At 50.5% G+C, this 16,143-nt stretch overlaps 1 protein-coding gene across 3 annotated transcripts in view; it reads left to right on the top strand.

Moving 5' to 3' along the window:
• The window catches only part of Nfatc1 (nuclear factor of activated T cells 1), a 108,889-nt gene that overhangs the window by 15,980 nt on the left and 76,766 nt on the right, over positions 1-16,143 (top strand). For all 3 annotated transcript variants that reach the window (XM_038330851.1, XM_038330849.1, XM_038330850.1), the window contains exon 3: positions 12,064-12,223. In XM_038330851.1, the coding sequence (XP_038186779.1) occupies positions 12,064-12,223 (160 nt within the window). The remainder of the gene's footprint in view (positions 1-12,063; positions 12,224-16,143) is intronic.

Raw genomic sequence — 16,143 nt, 5'->3', positions numbered from 1 at the left:
TGAACTTGTCTTGGGCACAGAATGTGAGCTGAGGGCAGGAGGGTGGAACAGAGCTCTTTCTTGTCTTGCTGGATACAGGCCTCTGTCAGTCTGTCCTCTGTCCCTCCCTCTGTCTGAGGACCTCAAAGGGCTGACAGTTCAAGCCATGTCATCAGAACCTGTCAAGATTTATCTAAAATACTGGAAGCTAAAATAATAAACAACTGTTGGCCGGACCGTACTATCACTGTATTTAACTAAAACCAATAATTTTCAACACTGGCCTCCCAGCTCACAGCCATCAGCATTACACGATTTGTTTGTGGTTCATGGACAGTGAAGGCCATTGTCACTCACTGAGACTTAATGGGACTCCTGAGATCAAGGGAAGAGGGATGTCCTAAAATATAACTGAAGCCATAGCAGTAAGAGCCTTGTAAAATTAAGATTCGGGTAAGCACATGGGTGGTGCACTGGGGCTGGAGTGACAGGAACCACACAGACTGGTGGCTTTCCCACCAGGCATCTGCTCTCTCCCAGGGGCTGGAAGCCCAAGGTGAATGTGTGTGTGGTCAGCTGGCTCCTTCTGCGACTCCTTCCTTGGCTTCCAAATCTCTATCATCTCCCCCGTGTTCCACGGTCATTCCTCTGCCTTCCTTTAACTCCCCAGACCTGGACGTGGTTCATGCTAGTGACACCACCTTGAACACCTTTAAAGGTACTTTCTCCAGATCAGTAACCCTCTGGGGGGCCAAGAGTGCAAGTTAGAACTACGGGGACACAGTTCAAAACTGACTGCATGTCTTTCTTTTTCAGGGAAATAGCAAACCGCCTCTAAACATGAGATCTGTCCCCATGTTATGTTTTTTGGTTGGGTATTTCTGGTGGCGCACAGCTGGCTGGCTGCCCATCTCAGCCTGCCGGCGTCACAGACCCTGGAAGGCGGTTGATGTTGTTTTCCTCTGCTTAGGAGCACTGACAGGAGCCTACTGGCCTGTGAGCCTATGGCCTCTATCTCATAGCCATGAAATTCCTGTGAGCTAACACAAACACCACCCTATCCTGGGGGTTAAAGTTCTCCTTTTCCCACTGTTTTGCTTCACCTAAAATATGTTTCCTGGTCCCTTTTAGTGGATTTCCATAAACTCACTAATGGCTGCTCCAAGCAGCTGGGAGCTCCGGTGGAGAGGAAATGTGGGGTGATTTGGCCATCACCGTGTAGAAGCCAGACTCCCTCCCCACAGATGCTCTTAGCGGACAAGCACCAGGCAGCAGGGACCTGGAGGTACCCCTGGAATATGTCCAGGGAATGTGTCCCCTAGATTTGGTCTGCCTGAAGAGTTCCCCCCGGGGGTGAATCCCTGCCCCCACCCATCCTGGGTACGGTGCCCCGCTCGCTCATACTTTCAATTTCATTTGGGGATCTCGTTTGTTCTTTTCTGTGGCGTGCACTCCCTGTCCTGCTCAGGGCTCTCCAGTTAGCTCCATGGCAAAGATCAAGAGTGACACTGAATTCTTGGTACAACTGGAGAAATTACATCTGTGGCGCTAATAAGAACAGTGGACAAGGTTTCGCTCACGGTTTTAGCCACAGGCTCTAACTGGATGTTGCTGTGGGAAATGGCACAGTTGTGTGGCAACATGCTTGAATCTCAGTGATAGCAATAGTTGTGGCAGATACCTACTATGCAGGCAGAGCCACCATCATGTTGCTGCTGAGCCTGGGGAGGAGTGGGCCGGGGGTGGCAGTGTGAAACCAGGGCACTGGCACCTATTGAAGTGTGGGAAGAGGGCACCCCAGAGTGCCTGTGTCTGGAGATGCCAGTTCACATGCCAGTTCACATTAGCTTGTTCCGGGATGCGGTTTTCAGATTGTGACTTTTAAGGAATTGTGTGTAGTGTATGTACGTGTGTATGTGTGTGTATATATGTATGTGTGTGTGTGTGTATGTATGTATATGTGTGTGTGTGTGTGTGTGTGTACGAGCATGCCCGCATGTGCTCATGCACGCACATGTGGAGATTATAAGTCAACTTTAGATTATTTTCTTTTCTTTCTTTTCTGGGTTTTTTTTTTTTTTTTGAGAAAGCACACAGACCCTGCTAGGCTGGTAGGCAGGTGAGCTTTAAGGTGAGCTTTAAGGATTCACTCACTTTCCCACCCCTAGTGCTGTGGTTACAGATGTGTGCCACAGCTTCCAGCTTTTACATGACTGCTTAGGCATGTTTACATAAACAGCAGGCACTTCACATGCTATTACACAGCCACATGAAAGGACTTTTGGATTAACCCGACTGTCCACCCATCCCATCCAGACTTCACAGCGTACCTGTGCTGTGTGTCAGAGCTCGGGCCAGCTCTCCATAGAGGCATTTTCTTTCCTTCTAGGACAGGCTCATGGGACATGTCTTACTGTCCTAATGTCCTCAGCCAGCACGATCTCTGGACTTGCCTATAAAAAGGCAAAATCACATGAGGAATTCAGATAAAAAGGAACTGGTTTGGGGCTGGTGGACGGCTTTTAACTGTGTCTGTGGCTTTGCTGAGTTGGGTTGCGATGCACCAGCCATTGCTTTCTGAAGAATAGCATTCCCAAAGGGTTGGGCAGGCTTGGCAAACAGCTTTGATTCAGGGAGCTGGCTTGGTTCAGATGATAAGAAACGGGTGCTACGTTCAAATCCGTTTATGTCAGCCGTTGTTTCTTTCAGGCTTTGGCTGTGATGTTGGACGCCTTGATGATACCAGTGGCTTTGATGCTATGCACAAGTGTTAGCTTCAAAAGGGCCAGCCAGCCCTCTTGCATTTAAGGTTATCGGAGTAGCTCAGAGTTTATCCTACGTGGGAATAAGATTAAATACGCCTGTAGATGTTCACAGCAAATCCAGGTCTTGTCTTTCTCCACGCTTGCTCAACCACTCTCATCAGGGGATTTTCACTTCAGATAGCTCCTCTGTGGATCCAGGATCCTTGTAGCCCAGGGAGGGAACAATGTCTGCGAAGATTGTTCTGGCTCCTGCGGGTCCTCAGGTCCTTGGTGGTGACAGCCCACCTCAGGGCTCTAGTGGCCAAATTGGCCTACTCGCGTCTCTGGCATCGGCCAAGAACATCCAGTCTCTGGGCTCTGGGAGGCTCAGTAGAGCCATGATGATTGTGGATTTGTTGTAAGCTAGAGTCTAGGAAGGCCCTCGAATTTTAAGAATCTGCCAAACTGCTAAAACCCTGACTTGGAGGGAGTGTCCAAGGCCACATGCCTCTGTCAGTAACTACTGATGAAGTAGTCGAATTTCTGCTCACGGGCTTCCATCTGAGAAAAGTTGCGAGGAGTCATTGCTAGTTAGAGTCAGGGCTGCCTGAAGAGCAATGGCTGCCTCGGGAGGAAACCCAGGTGAGAAGTAATTGCTCACTTCTAATACACAACTGTTAGCTGCAAGATAATAGGGCTGTGTGTGTGTGTGTGGTGTGAGTTGTGTGGTGTCAGTGTGTGTGTATGTGTGTGAGTGTGTGTTTTTGGTATGTGTGTATATGTGAGTGTATGTGTGTGGTGTGAGTGTGTGTGTGTGGTGTGAGTTGTGTGGTGTCAGTGTGTGTATGTGTGTGTGGTGTGTGTGAGTGTGTGTTTTTGGTATGTGTATATATGTGAGTGTATGTGTATGGTGTGAGTGTGTGTAATGTCTGTGTGTGAGTGTGTGTTTTTGGTATGTGTGTATATGTGAGTATATGTGTGTGGTGTGAGTGTGTGTGTGTGAGAGAGAGAGAGACAGAGACTGGAGGACATTCTCAGGTATCATTTCCTTAGGCTCCAGCAACCACTAGCTTTTTCTTTTCTTTCATTTTTTTTTTTTTGAGAGAGAGGGGTCTCTTACTGTTCTGGAACTTGCTAGGCTAGCTGGCCCTGGAGCCCAGGGATCCACCTGTCTTCCCTTCATAGCCATCATAGCCAGCACCTGGCTTCTCCCCATACTCCCAGAATATGGGTTCTGGGGATTAACTCGGGTCCTGTGCTTATAGAGCACACATTTGACTGACTGCTAGCCCCACAGTTTGTCTTTTTGTAATCTACTCTGAAGTCTCTCCCAGTGGCAGGAGTGTGATGTGTCGGGACCTATGCAGCCTAGTCTTAAAGGCCTTTGCCAGGGGAAGCGCCTGTAAGGCAAAGGAGGACTTAGCTACTACAGAAGCTTAGGCACGGCATATGGACACTGCCCACCACACCTGGCCAGCATTGCAGATGCAAGGGTTCCAGCCCCATGGGAAGGTTTCCCTCGGGGCATGATGGTCATATGCTCATAGTCTTCAGATGCAGACACTGTCGGGAGGTTTGGCACAGGAGTGTCACGCACCTTTGCCCCTGCCATGGGCAATCCTGCACAGGTTAGCACCAAGCTCTGCCCCTGCTCTCTGGGCTGCTGCTTCCAGAAGAGCCACTCAGGTCACTAGGATGAGCACAATGCAGACTTTGAGACCCATGAAAATACTTAGCTCACCCAAACAGGCGAATGTGGCGGTATGTGCCTAAAGCCCCAGGTAGTACTTTCCTATGATAACCTTGTTTTTGCTGGAACCAGGATTCAAGAACCAAGGAGGCCTGGGCAGCCAGTGACACTAATGGCCTAGAATCTCTAAGCTAGGCGCCGAGCTGTGACACCTTATGTGGGTGTTGATTCTACGGGAGACAGAAGACCTGTGGCATGGCGAGGTTCTCTGACCTTGGGCCAAGGTGCCCAGCCTGTTTCATGTCTCCTGATGACTGAGGGATATCTGTCTTGTGACCGCTCAGAGCATCATAGCTAAAAATGAGGGAGCTTGCTTTAGATGACCATAAACGGCTGTGGCTTCTCCGTGGGTTGGCACGGACTTAACCAACTTTCAGAACTTGACCAGCGACTGTTTCAGTATCACTTGGGCACCAAGATGTAGGAAGTCACAGAAGCGCCATGTGACTTGCTTATCCTTGAGCCTCTACTCCCTTGTGCCGCGCTGCTCACGACGCTGTGTTAGTTTGTTTTGTTTTTCATTTTTTCATAAATAACTCATGGCAGGTGTGGCCTAAAGCATTCTCATTATTAAAACATCAGGGATGTGTGTGTGGATCAGCGGCAGCTGCTAGGAGTTGCTCGGTGGCTGGAGGGAGGCACGGTATGGAAGAGGAAGGGGGTGCGCAGGAGAAATGCCGGGTATGCAGAAGTTGGGCCTGCCCCGGGGCCGAGGGAGCAGGAAAGGGCACACGGTTCCTTTCCCACAGAAATCCTCCTGGGAAACGCTCTCCATCTGTCCTTCCTCCTTTCTTTGTTCTTTGTTTTCCAGCTTGAAGCAGGTGGGCAGGGCAGAGACCCAGAGTCTGGTCTCACGGTGCCGGGCTCATGAGTTCAGCCCTCCACACCCACCCGGGTGCCAGGTGGTAAGAGTTATCCGGACAATGATGGGATACCAAGCCCTAGAGGGCAATTCTTGAGCTTTGGATGCACAGGAGGAGGCTCCTGGGATGTCCTTGGGTCAGGGAGGTCTGGGAGTGAAGGGCAGAGTGTCCAAAGAACTGGAAGAAGTGTTTCCTTGGAGACACTCCACACCCTCATTGATGAGATCTCAGAAAGCAGCCAATGTATGAAGTCTGTGAATCTGCAGTTCTAATACACACATGTAAGCCTGGATGAGCACACCCTTGCTTGTGTGCCTACTGTCTGTTTCCTGGAAGTTCCAGATTTGTGACTTTGACTTGGTCTCCTGAGCCAGGCATGTCCTTTGCTTTCTGTTACAGGGGCTGCCTGCCCACCGGACTCTGCTCACCTCCTAGGCAGGAGTCCCTAGAATTCCCTGCCCCACCCCCCACTACTGGAGCAGCACAGGGGTAGAATGGGTAGAGCACAGAATGAGTGGAACACACACTCTGGGCTATTGCCGTTAGGCTGTGTTGGGTCCTAGAGTGCAGGGAGAGCTTTGTACCACACAGCAGTCATGGTAGAGGCTGGACACAGATGGGGGAACCAGGCAGAGGGCAACTTCTTTACCCTGAGCCCAGCTCTAGGCAGGAAACTTGGGGATCGGGTCACTTTCCTTCCCTATTCCTGCTTACACCTGGGGTTGAGGACCACAATGAGTACCTGTCTCCCCCTTAGATGTAGAAAGGAGTCGCTTTTTAGTGGCATGCCCAGGATACTAGTCCAATAGACAAGAATGTCTGGACACTAGTCTCTGGCCAAGACAGTGGCATTCTGGAGCCCTTAGAATACTCCAAGCTGTCCTAGTTAATAAGGTCTTGCTTGTACCTTTACCCTTACCAACTCAAAAGGAAACATTTTTGCTAAGGCTCTGACTGTTGAGTCCCCAGGTCCCTGAGGCCCTCCCAGCTTGTCTGAGAAAGGCAGAAGCTCAGGAAAAAGGCAGGAGCTCAGGAACCAGGGCTAGGCAGCCGGAAATCCTGTCAGAGGTGACCCTGGTGTTCAGGTGGAGTGAGGAAGGCATAACCCACACACCTGCTCCCCATCAGACCATCTTGAGGTTGTCCATCTTGTCTGAGGTAGCCATTGGTCCTCTTCTGTCCAGGCACCGGGTCAGTCTCTAGGAAGGCCAGCCCTGCTTGGGTGAGGCAAGCTTTCCCAAGCCAAGAGTCCTATGGTCAGGGGCCATGGCCCAGATGCGCCCTCTGGACAGTGTTGCTGGGTGGTCCTGGCTTGGCCTGGGATGGATGGACTGATGGAACCCTTGAGGCCCAACCTTTGCAGAAACAGCCAAGAAGTGTACTCATTGACTTCAGCAACCCTTTCTCCTCCTCCCTGTCTCTCCTCCTCCCTCTCTCCATCCCTCCCTCCCTGTTCTATCCTTCCCTCTCTCCCCATTCCATTCCTTTCTGCTTTCCCTCTTTCTTTTTTCTTAATTAAAGGAAGGCCCGTATCTGCTGCCTGGGACAATGTGTTACAAAGCTGAAGTTCTTCTTGTTTCCTTTAACTTGCTTCGATTTTCTTTCATGTGGGCAGACTTTAGGCTTAGATTGGGCTTAGAATAGCGTCATGGATTTTCGCATGATGGAAGCACAGATAGCCCTGTAAGACATGTACACATAGCGCCTTTATCTATGGAAGTTTCACAGTCAAAAGGATTTCACCCAAACTAAGCAAAACCGTGCTCCCCCACCCCCCCGGCAGGGTTCTGATTCTCAGGGATTACTCTGAACTCCTTTGCTCTTGTACCTGGATCTGGGATGACTTTCCATGGAAGCTGATGAATACAGCTCGAGGAGCTGAGTTGAGCTCTCAGACGACACATAAAGCCGGAAATGGTGTGAAGCTGGAATTTCAGCACTCCTAGGGCAAACTGAGAGGTAGAGACTGGCTTCTCTTTAGAAGGTCATGGGCTGCCCTATGCAGCAGGGAACCACCAGCGAGACCCGGTCTTAAGTAGGTGGAAGCCGATGACCTCACCCGTAGACACATACACACACGTGCAAAACTGGGCTCATTACTGTGTAATCGTTTTCTCTATTTCTTGTTTTTCCTGTTTTTCCAAAACAAGGTTTCTTTGTGTAGCCCTAGAACTTTGTGGCTGTCCTAGAACTCACTCTGTAGACTAGGCTAGCCTCAGACGCGGAGATCCTCCTGCCTCTGCCTCCCATGTGCTGGGACTACAGATGTGTGCCACCACAGCCCAGCTGCCATTACTGTGTAATTAAAAAATACATAAAAAGAACCACTTATCATGTATCTTTCTGCCATGGTGATCGTTTTCAGCTCCAGCTCTCCAAATCTGCCCCTCTCAAGTTTCAAGTCTATTGCTTTCCGGTGTAAGGCATTTTAGGTCTGGAGCCCCAGCATGGAGGGTCCTGGCTCTTGTCCTTCACCTCTGCCATGCTCACCCTATCCTCTGAACACCCCTGGGTTTCTCAGAGCTCCATCTGTATGTGTTTTAATGTGCATAAGACAGGAATCCAACCTTCAAAACTGACTGTGACACCATTGACACACCTCGGAACTCATATAGCATGAGCCCCGATCTCAGGCCAGGGTTCACAGCTCCAGAGTCTGGAATTTGTTTTAGCAGTTGTTGGGCTCGGGTTTGGGGTGGATCCCTTCTTCAGTCAGCAGTTCCCTCCCTCACAGCTACGCATTTTGTTTTCCTCCCCTTTTTCTTCCTGGCAGAAATTGTTCCGGACACTCACACCCCCACATGGATCTCGCTGAAGGTGTCACTTAGGGCCCTCTGGATTTGGATTCTATGGTAGCCCGATGGCCTTTGTGTGTGGGGGCAGACGCCTATGTCCGTCCATGGTAGCCCAGGTATCCAGTGACTACTTTAACCCACTTGCCCTTTCTACTGCCTCCCACACAAGGTGGCTATGAGGCCATGCCCTGCCCCCCTCCTCAGAGGTCGCTTAGGAATTTGAAAGGTAGAGGAAATTGCGTGAGACTCGGAGTCGTTAGAGGTCATCTACCCAACCTTGGCTTTGAGCTCTGGGATGAGGTTCATGTTGGCTCCAGTCAAGGCTGTGGTGCTTGTGTGACAGGCTCCTAGCTGGGATTTGAGAGAGACCTGTGTGCCCCCGAACAGCCTAGCTGAGCTGGATGAGGCATGGATGAGGTTGTACAGAGGGCTGCATGGAGGGAAAGTGATACTGGCAACCCCCAGTGGCCAGTTGTAGAGATGAGCGCCCCAGAGAACCTCATGGTCCTTGTGCTTCAGCCTGTGCTGGGAGATGGTGGAGCTGGGGATTGTGGGTCCCGTGTAGACAGGAATCAGAGCCCCCTTTGGCCTCATGTCTGTGATCTCATAAGGAGTTGGTCTCTGTGTTGTGACCTGTGTGCCAACAGCATTTTCACGCTTCCTGTCAGTGGGAGGCGGAGCCCTTTCTCATGGGAACAGTGATTCAAAACAGGAGAGCTGGTGGCTTCTCCCTGCACTACGCCCACATACCAAGCACTGTGGAAGGTCTGACTCGCCCGCCCGTTATCAGGGGAAGCTGCCCATCATTCCCACGCAGCCTATCCCTCCCCCATCCTCCCCCAGCATAGAGGCTACATTAGCCATGGTCCCTTCAGCCCCTACAGCTGGAGGCCAGGATCCTCAGGACCTCAGAATCAAGAAAAAGCTACACAAAAAATTTCTTACAAGAACTCAAGAAAAAAACCTAAATTTGTTCAGAACCACTGACTACCTGCTTTAAGCAGGCTAAGAGGAGCAACGGGTGCTTGATGTGCCTGTGGGGAAGAAGGCGAGCTCCAGATCTCTAAGTCTAGTGGCATGGCCCAACCACAGGCTGCTCACCTCCAGTCTGCCTGTTTTATTTTGTAATCTGTTTCTTTTAGTTATCACTACATATTTATTTCATTATTTATTTTGTGGGCGTGTCACAGTACAGACATGGAGGACAGAGGACAGCTTGCAGGAGGACATTCTCTTCTTCCACCACGTGGGTCCCGAGGACCAAACTCGGGTCTTCAGATGTGGTAGCAGGTGCCCTTAGCTACTGTGCCATCTTTCTGGTGCTTAGTGTGGTTTTTGAAAGATTTCTTTTATTGTTTTTAAGTGTGTGTGTGCGTGTGTGTGTGTGTGCTCGTGCATGCGCATATGAATATTCACACCTGCAGAGACTAGAGTTGGCTATGTGCAGTCTGACACAGAAGCTGGAAGTAAACCTCAGATTCTTTGCAAGAGCAGCCGCTACTCTAAACCACTGAGCCGTCTCTTCAGCCCTGGGACCGTGTCTCAGGGTGTTTGTCATGTGGAGTGAGCAAGGCCTGACATTCTCTCTTGGCATCATGAGACTGTTCATCACAGACGGCAGTTTTAGACAGAGATGGTCCAGACACATGCTAACTGACGAGGGGTGAGTTGTAGAGTCATGGCTAGCCTCTGTTGGGGTGGCGGCTGAGCCCTGGGAAGTGTCGCGAGGTCCCAGAAGATCTTCAGGAAGACACAGGACGGAACTTCAGCAGGTGGCGAGGGGCAGGAAGTTCCACTTTCCTTCAGGGAGAGCAGAAGCATCGCTTTCTTGCAGATGTGTGCTTTACCCGCCACCCACTGCTTTCTGCTCTGAATCCAGGGTTGTGTGGAGGGGCAAACAGCAGCACATGAAGCCAGTCTGGGGGTACAGTTTTGAAGTGAGTAAATATGTTAGGTTAATGTTATGACAAGTTGGGGCTGAGGTAGGAGGCTCCCTTATAGCTCAGGGGAGTGTGAGGCTAATGCCTCAGGAACCCCAAAATGCTGACTCTGCATTCAGGATGGGGCAAATATTAACCCCTGATTTAGTTATGTGGACATCAAGTCAATGGCATTTATACTAGCTATGGACTATGTAGTAATCAAAGTCCAGCTATAAAAAAAATATTTGTGTAATAAAATGTGGTGTGGTGATTAAACCGCTTTTTATCAATACAGTAAGATGCTCAAAAATTGGTTCTTTTTGTTTTAAAGGTCGGGATACCAAATTCTATGTTTTATGTAAAATTCATGCATCTCCACTCCCATTTATTTAGACAGTAGCTTTGGATCAGCGGTGTAGGATACAAGGTTTTAAAGTATGCAGGGAACTACTTCGAATGACTTCATTTGTAGAAGTCGAGGGCTCTCAGGGCCCTGCCTGGCCAGCTATTCCCTGGGTTGCTTTGAGTGTGACTTCCAAAAGGTGTGGAACTGAATTGACCGTGTGCACAAAATTTTGGGTCAGTCCTGAGTGCTCGTCTTCAGCAGGCAGTCACAGCCCCTGCGTCTGATGTCAGCGACCACCCCGGGGGCAGCAGAACCATGGCAGTGCCCTGAAGTTCAGACCCCAGGAGGGCGTAAGTGGGCAAATGGTATTCAGCCCGCTCCCGCCTTGTCTGCAGCTCTGACCCGAGGTGCAGCCCCGTGGTGTTGGAGAGATGTCCGATTTGTGGTGGACATTTCCAACCAGAGTTGACAGTCTTAAACGTGTAAGTCATCCTTCATCCTGCCCCTTCCACAATTTCTGTCTGTCACACTCTTCTTAAGGGTTTCCTAGGGGTTGAAACTAGTTCTTTTCATTGTGAAGCTTTCGTTGTTTTGTTTCTGCTCACGGCAGAGCATAGTCTCTCTGTGTGGATAAGAAACTTAAATGCACGTGTAAGAAATACGACAGAGAGCTACAGGTGTGGGCTGCTTTGCAATTGCCTCCTGCACCACACCTGGGTACCCACGCGGCCTCTGGCTTGGAGCACCATGACCCCACAGCCTTGGAAACACATCCCCTCCTGGAAGCAGGAGGCTGCTTGGCTCCCATGGGGCACCTTCCCCAGGATGGGGCCTCCCTCCCGGGCCGAGCCCTCTGCTCTGTGGCTCTTCCTTCCGCCTGACAGCTGCTGGAAACGGGGTGTGTGACATACACAGGAAACGGCCCTGACAGGCGTAGGTGTGAGCTACCGGGCGCATGGCAGCACTTCTAGTGTCAGGAAGCCTGTCCCTTCGGTAACGCTGCTCTGAAGCCGCAGCGGGCCGAGCTCCGCCACCAGCCAGCATTCATCTGTGCTCGGCAAATGCAGCCCTTCAGGACTGTGGGTTTGCGAGTCAAATTCCTGAAGGGATGGCCCGCCTTGTACCCGCATAGTAACAAACACAGGTGCATCTTGTTAGAATTGGAAGAGAAACAAGGGGCATGCCAGTCTGGAGGAGGGAGTGGGCCCAGGAGTTCCTTTTTTCTCTTGGGTCTGCTGTAACTTAGCATTGCAGGGTAAGTTATTCCTAGAGCCCCATTTGGTCAAGGGTGCCTTGCAGGGCTTCCCCTAGAGGAAGGTGTCCTTTACTGTTCCTAGCAAAGGGTATTCAGAAGCCTGCATTCTATTGGTGGCTCTCCTAGGTACGAGCTGGCTATCTGTGCCTCCTCCGTTGCTCTGGGCAGTAGGTTTGGTTAGCATCTTAAAGACTGACTGGTTTCTTTTATTCTTGAAGCACTGGCAAGCTGTGACCACACATGGTGACATTGTCACTGGCCAGACGGAGACTTTGCTCGGCAATCAGGATGCTAAGGGTGTCGTGTCTGTCAGCGGTGAGCGCTGTCCCGCTGCTGGTGCCTTGGGGACAGCGTGGGTGACTGTGTCTTGGTGTTTACCTGCACTGAAAGCTCCTCTGTTCCTTTGCAGCCCATCTTTACCCGCCCTTGACTGGCAGCTGCCATCCCACTCCGGTCCATATGAGCTTCGGATCGAGGTGCAGCCCAAGTCCCACCACAGGGCTCACTATGAGACAGAAGGCAGCCGGGGGGCTGTGAAGGCCTCAGCTGGAGGACACCCCGTCGTGCAGGTATGGCATCTGCTGTGACCTGCCAATAGCCCATGCCTTGGCATTTCTCAGTCTAAAACTGGTTTTGGATCCACAGCTAGGGACTTCCCTCAAACTTTAGACACAATCACCTCAGAGCTAGTTAGTTAAACGTGCGCTATGTAGTGCACCCCATTTCCTTCTGAGTAGGGATGCTCCTCATCTTCTGTATGGTTGTACCCCAGTGAAAATGCCAGAAGTCAGGATACATTCGCTGTACCTCATTGACCTTGTGTCTTCTCACAGGCACAGCGAAGGCAGAATGTCAGCCACTCCTCTTGTCACAGAGGGGCTGGCTGAGTAAAATACGAAAAATTCAAAGCGTAGTTTTTCTGAATGGGCATCGCTTTCATACTAACCTAAAGTTAAAAGGAAGACAATAAGTGGACCCACGGTGAGTCAGGCGCTGTCTGTGGGTACCAAACAGTGCTTTTCATGATGTCTGTAATGGTTTAAAGGCTCACCCCAAACTGACTTACTCGCAGGCCTGGTTCCATTGCATCAATCCTTCTGCAACCCTATGTTTCCCTTTCTGAACTCTCTGCCCCTGGAGCAGATGCAGACTCTCCACCCACACCACAGACAGGGAATCAGTGGTCAGCCTATGCTTGTGCGCCTGCCTGGAAGTGTCAGGGGTAGGGTCCGAGGGAGCAGGTAATGAGATGGCATGCCAAGGGGAAGAGGGCTGAGATGGGCACAGTCACACCCTTGGGACTTTGGGGAGGGAAACATACTCACTCAGAGGGAAGATTCGATGCTCACCCCTGCTGGCCAGGAGGCACGCTGGAAACTAGGAGGTCCGAGAACATCACAGATCTAGCTTGCCCCTTCTCTGCCTGCACATCAGTATGATATCCCAAGGGGCCGTATGAGGTTGTCCTTGCTTCCCTGTGTCACACCTGTTACCTCGTGAGCTTTAGACCACCCCCTCCCCCCAGACATTACTGTTTTAAGTGGCACAGGGAAGTGCTTGTTTCTCTGGCTGGCTCTGGTCACATGGTGTTATAGAGAGCTCTCTACCCCAGTACCCCAACATCATAAACCCGGGTGCCCAACCCTGTTATTTCAGGACTGATGCAGACTGGAAGGGGGGCTCGGCAGGGAGCCGTGTACTTTTATTTTATTCCATTTAGGTAAATAAAAAGCTGGCCAAGGCAGGAGGCCATGGAGACAAATGGCTGTTTGCCAACGCAGCAATCAGCCCCATGGAATGAGCCAGCCAAGGTGCAGAAATGAAGCACTTTAGCAGGGCTTGTGGGTGATATTAAGGTGATATTTGTGGCCCGTGTGCTTGATGCCAATTAATACCCACTTTGTTAGTGGCTTGATGTGATAAAATGCGGCAGAGACGTCAGCACGCAGCAGCCAGCTTGACATTTTAAGTTTCTACCTCTTCCCAGGTGGAAGTCAGGTAGAGCTGGCCCTCAGCTGTGCAGGGTAACTACAGGCATTTACCGCTCCTTTCCTGCCGTGGTCGTCACTGAATGGAAGTGCATTATTGCTGAATGGAACAGGTTTTAATAAGAGAGGGCGTAAGCCCGTTAAAGGAAGGCAGGAAAGTTAGCGGAGAGATAATGACCAGCCTCCTCCACTTACTTGGATCATATAGGCAAGGGGCGCTGGGCAAGAGCCAGGGGGTGGAAGTACTGTGCCTTCCTCAGAAAGATGAAGCCGCACACGCGAGTCTGTGCCTTTCGGAGTTTGATGGTGGTTGTAAGGATCTCAGTCGCTTTGGGGAGACAAAGCCAGGAGGAGTGTGGGGAGCCCTTGTGTTTGGGTGGGAGGAGTTTGCTGTCTGCCAGCCTCTGATACTCGTTGACTGTGTGTCAGGGGCCAAGTGGACCTGCAGCCTCTGGAGAGCCAGGCTCTGGGCATCTTGGGCACAGGGCAACGTTTATGTACCAGTGCAAATAATATCCAGGAAATTGAGGCATTTCTGAGGAATGGTGAAATTTAAAACAGCGTTTAAGAAGCACCCTCTAAATTATTTAAAGTGGTATTAAGGGAAGGTGGCAAAACCAGGTCAGGCCGGCACTGCTTCCACCAAACAGCCACCCCCTTCCCCAACAGTGTTGATAGGCAAAGAAAAACAATCCCTAACCAAAAATGCCAGGTTCTGTCGCATGTCTCATGGTGAGAAATTAGGAACCCAAGGAGTTTCCTGGAATATTCTTACAAAGTAAGCTCACACCTATGCCAGTGTGAGGTAAACAGCTAAAAAGAGAGGGCATTTTAGGGGGTTTGTTTTCTTTTTTTGGTTGGTGGACCACAAATTAGATAAAAATAGAATTTGCACATAATTATGAAACACGCGAAAATAGAAAATTCTCTTGGTTGCCATGAAAGCGCCGTAACCACAAAGTTCTACCCCGAGCTTCTGGGTTATTTTGACACACCCTTAGTGCCATCAGCTCTGTGCCTAACCTTTTAGCTCTCAGAGGTGGGTACCTTGCACAGTAGTCTGGGTGAGGCCACGGGCCAGCCCACATGTCCTGTGTGCAGCCACTGCACCAGCCACTGTGTGGCCAGCGGTATCTGTTGTGCTCCTAACTGTTCCTCCACCTCACACATGAGCCCCTAGAAGCTCCCTTTGGTCCAACCTTGTCTCTGTAGTGAATACAGCATCCTATTTTCCTTTGAAGTTGTCCATAAAGACAGCAGCAATCTGCAGAATAGGAGACCCTGGTTGTACCCAGGAGGAAAAGGGTGGAAGGGAGGAAGATGTGCCCTCAGAGCTGGGGTCCAGAAAGAGCTTCAGGTCAGTGACCTCTTCCTTGTATGTATTGTCCAGGACTGTGTGGACCACACTTGGACATTTTGGGAGAGTCAAGGGCATGCATTTCAGAACAGGAAGGGGCAGCTGTATCTGGCCTAGCTGTGCTTTCAGTGAGGTCAGTACCTGTGAAGGTCCTGCTTGAACAACCAGCTGTCTGGTGGAAGGACTCTCCCTCTGACACAGACTTTCATTTTGATTGGTGTTCTCTTCTCAGGGATCATCGTTTCCCACCAGGATGGTGTCGCTTCTGCTTCTGTCATGCTAGGACCTAAGTATCCAAAATGGCCACAGGCTCCCACTAGCCATTCTATTACCACAAGCTACCCAGTCTTCAAGAACACTGGCTTTATAATCTGACATTATCTAAAGAAAAAAAAAAACAAGACAAGAAAACCAAAATGTCATGCCAAATCAGAATGAGCAGCCATGAGTTACTCTGGGCTGGAAAGGGCTTACCTTTAGACCGTCTTGGCAGGGCCAGGATCAGTTCGAGACTCACCTTGCAGTGTCTACATGGACATGGTCTGTGTAAAGTCTATGGGGAATATCCTTGGTGACATGGTAGCTCCCCTTATCTCCCTTCAGTTGCTGCTGTCTTCCATTAGTTACCAAGGCAGCGGCTCCCACATCTGTCTACAGTGTGTTGTGGTCTTGCTTCCAATGTCACATTGTAACCAGTGAGAAAAGGCCTAAATTTCCCTTGACTCTGAAATTTGCTTTGGTAGACCAGATGTCTCAAATACTGTCTAAGGTAGAGACACCTGCCTCTCCAGGTCCCCACAGTATGACTTCAGTATTGAGCATCACCCCTATCCAGCAAGGACCCTCCTGACCTTAATCTGGTCTCTGGCTATCAGACCTCTGTGTCTGTTGGGTCTTGGCCACTGCTGACAAAAGTGGCTGAGGACCCAAATTCTCCAGAAATGAGGCAGGTAATGTCTAGGTTATCCTAAAGTGAACTGTGGCCTTGTGGGCTCCTGTCTTTAGGGGCCCTGACTGCAGCACATTGTGGGGTCTGAAGATCACCTCCCACCCTGGGGGTTACAGCATCCAGCTCTGCTTACCAATCACCAAAATGACTTGCCTGATGGTATCTGCAGATCACACACAGGCCGGCTCTGCTTGA

This window comes from Arvicola amphibius, chromosome 5 (assembly GCF_903992535.2).
Source record: "Arvicola amphibius chromosome 5, mArvAmp1.2, whole genome shotgun sequence".
Taxonomy (NCBI): domain Eukaryota; kingdom Metazoa; phylum Chordata; class Mammalia; order Rodentia; family Cricetidae; genus Arvicola; species Arvicola amphibius.
The sequence above is the reverse complement of the archived record's forward strand: the minus strand, read 5'-3'. Positions and strand labels throughout refer to the sequence as shown.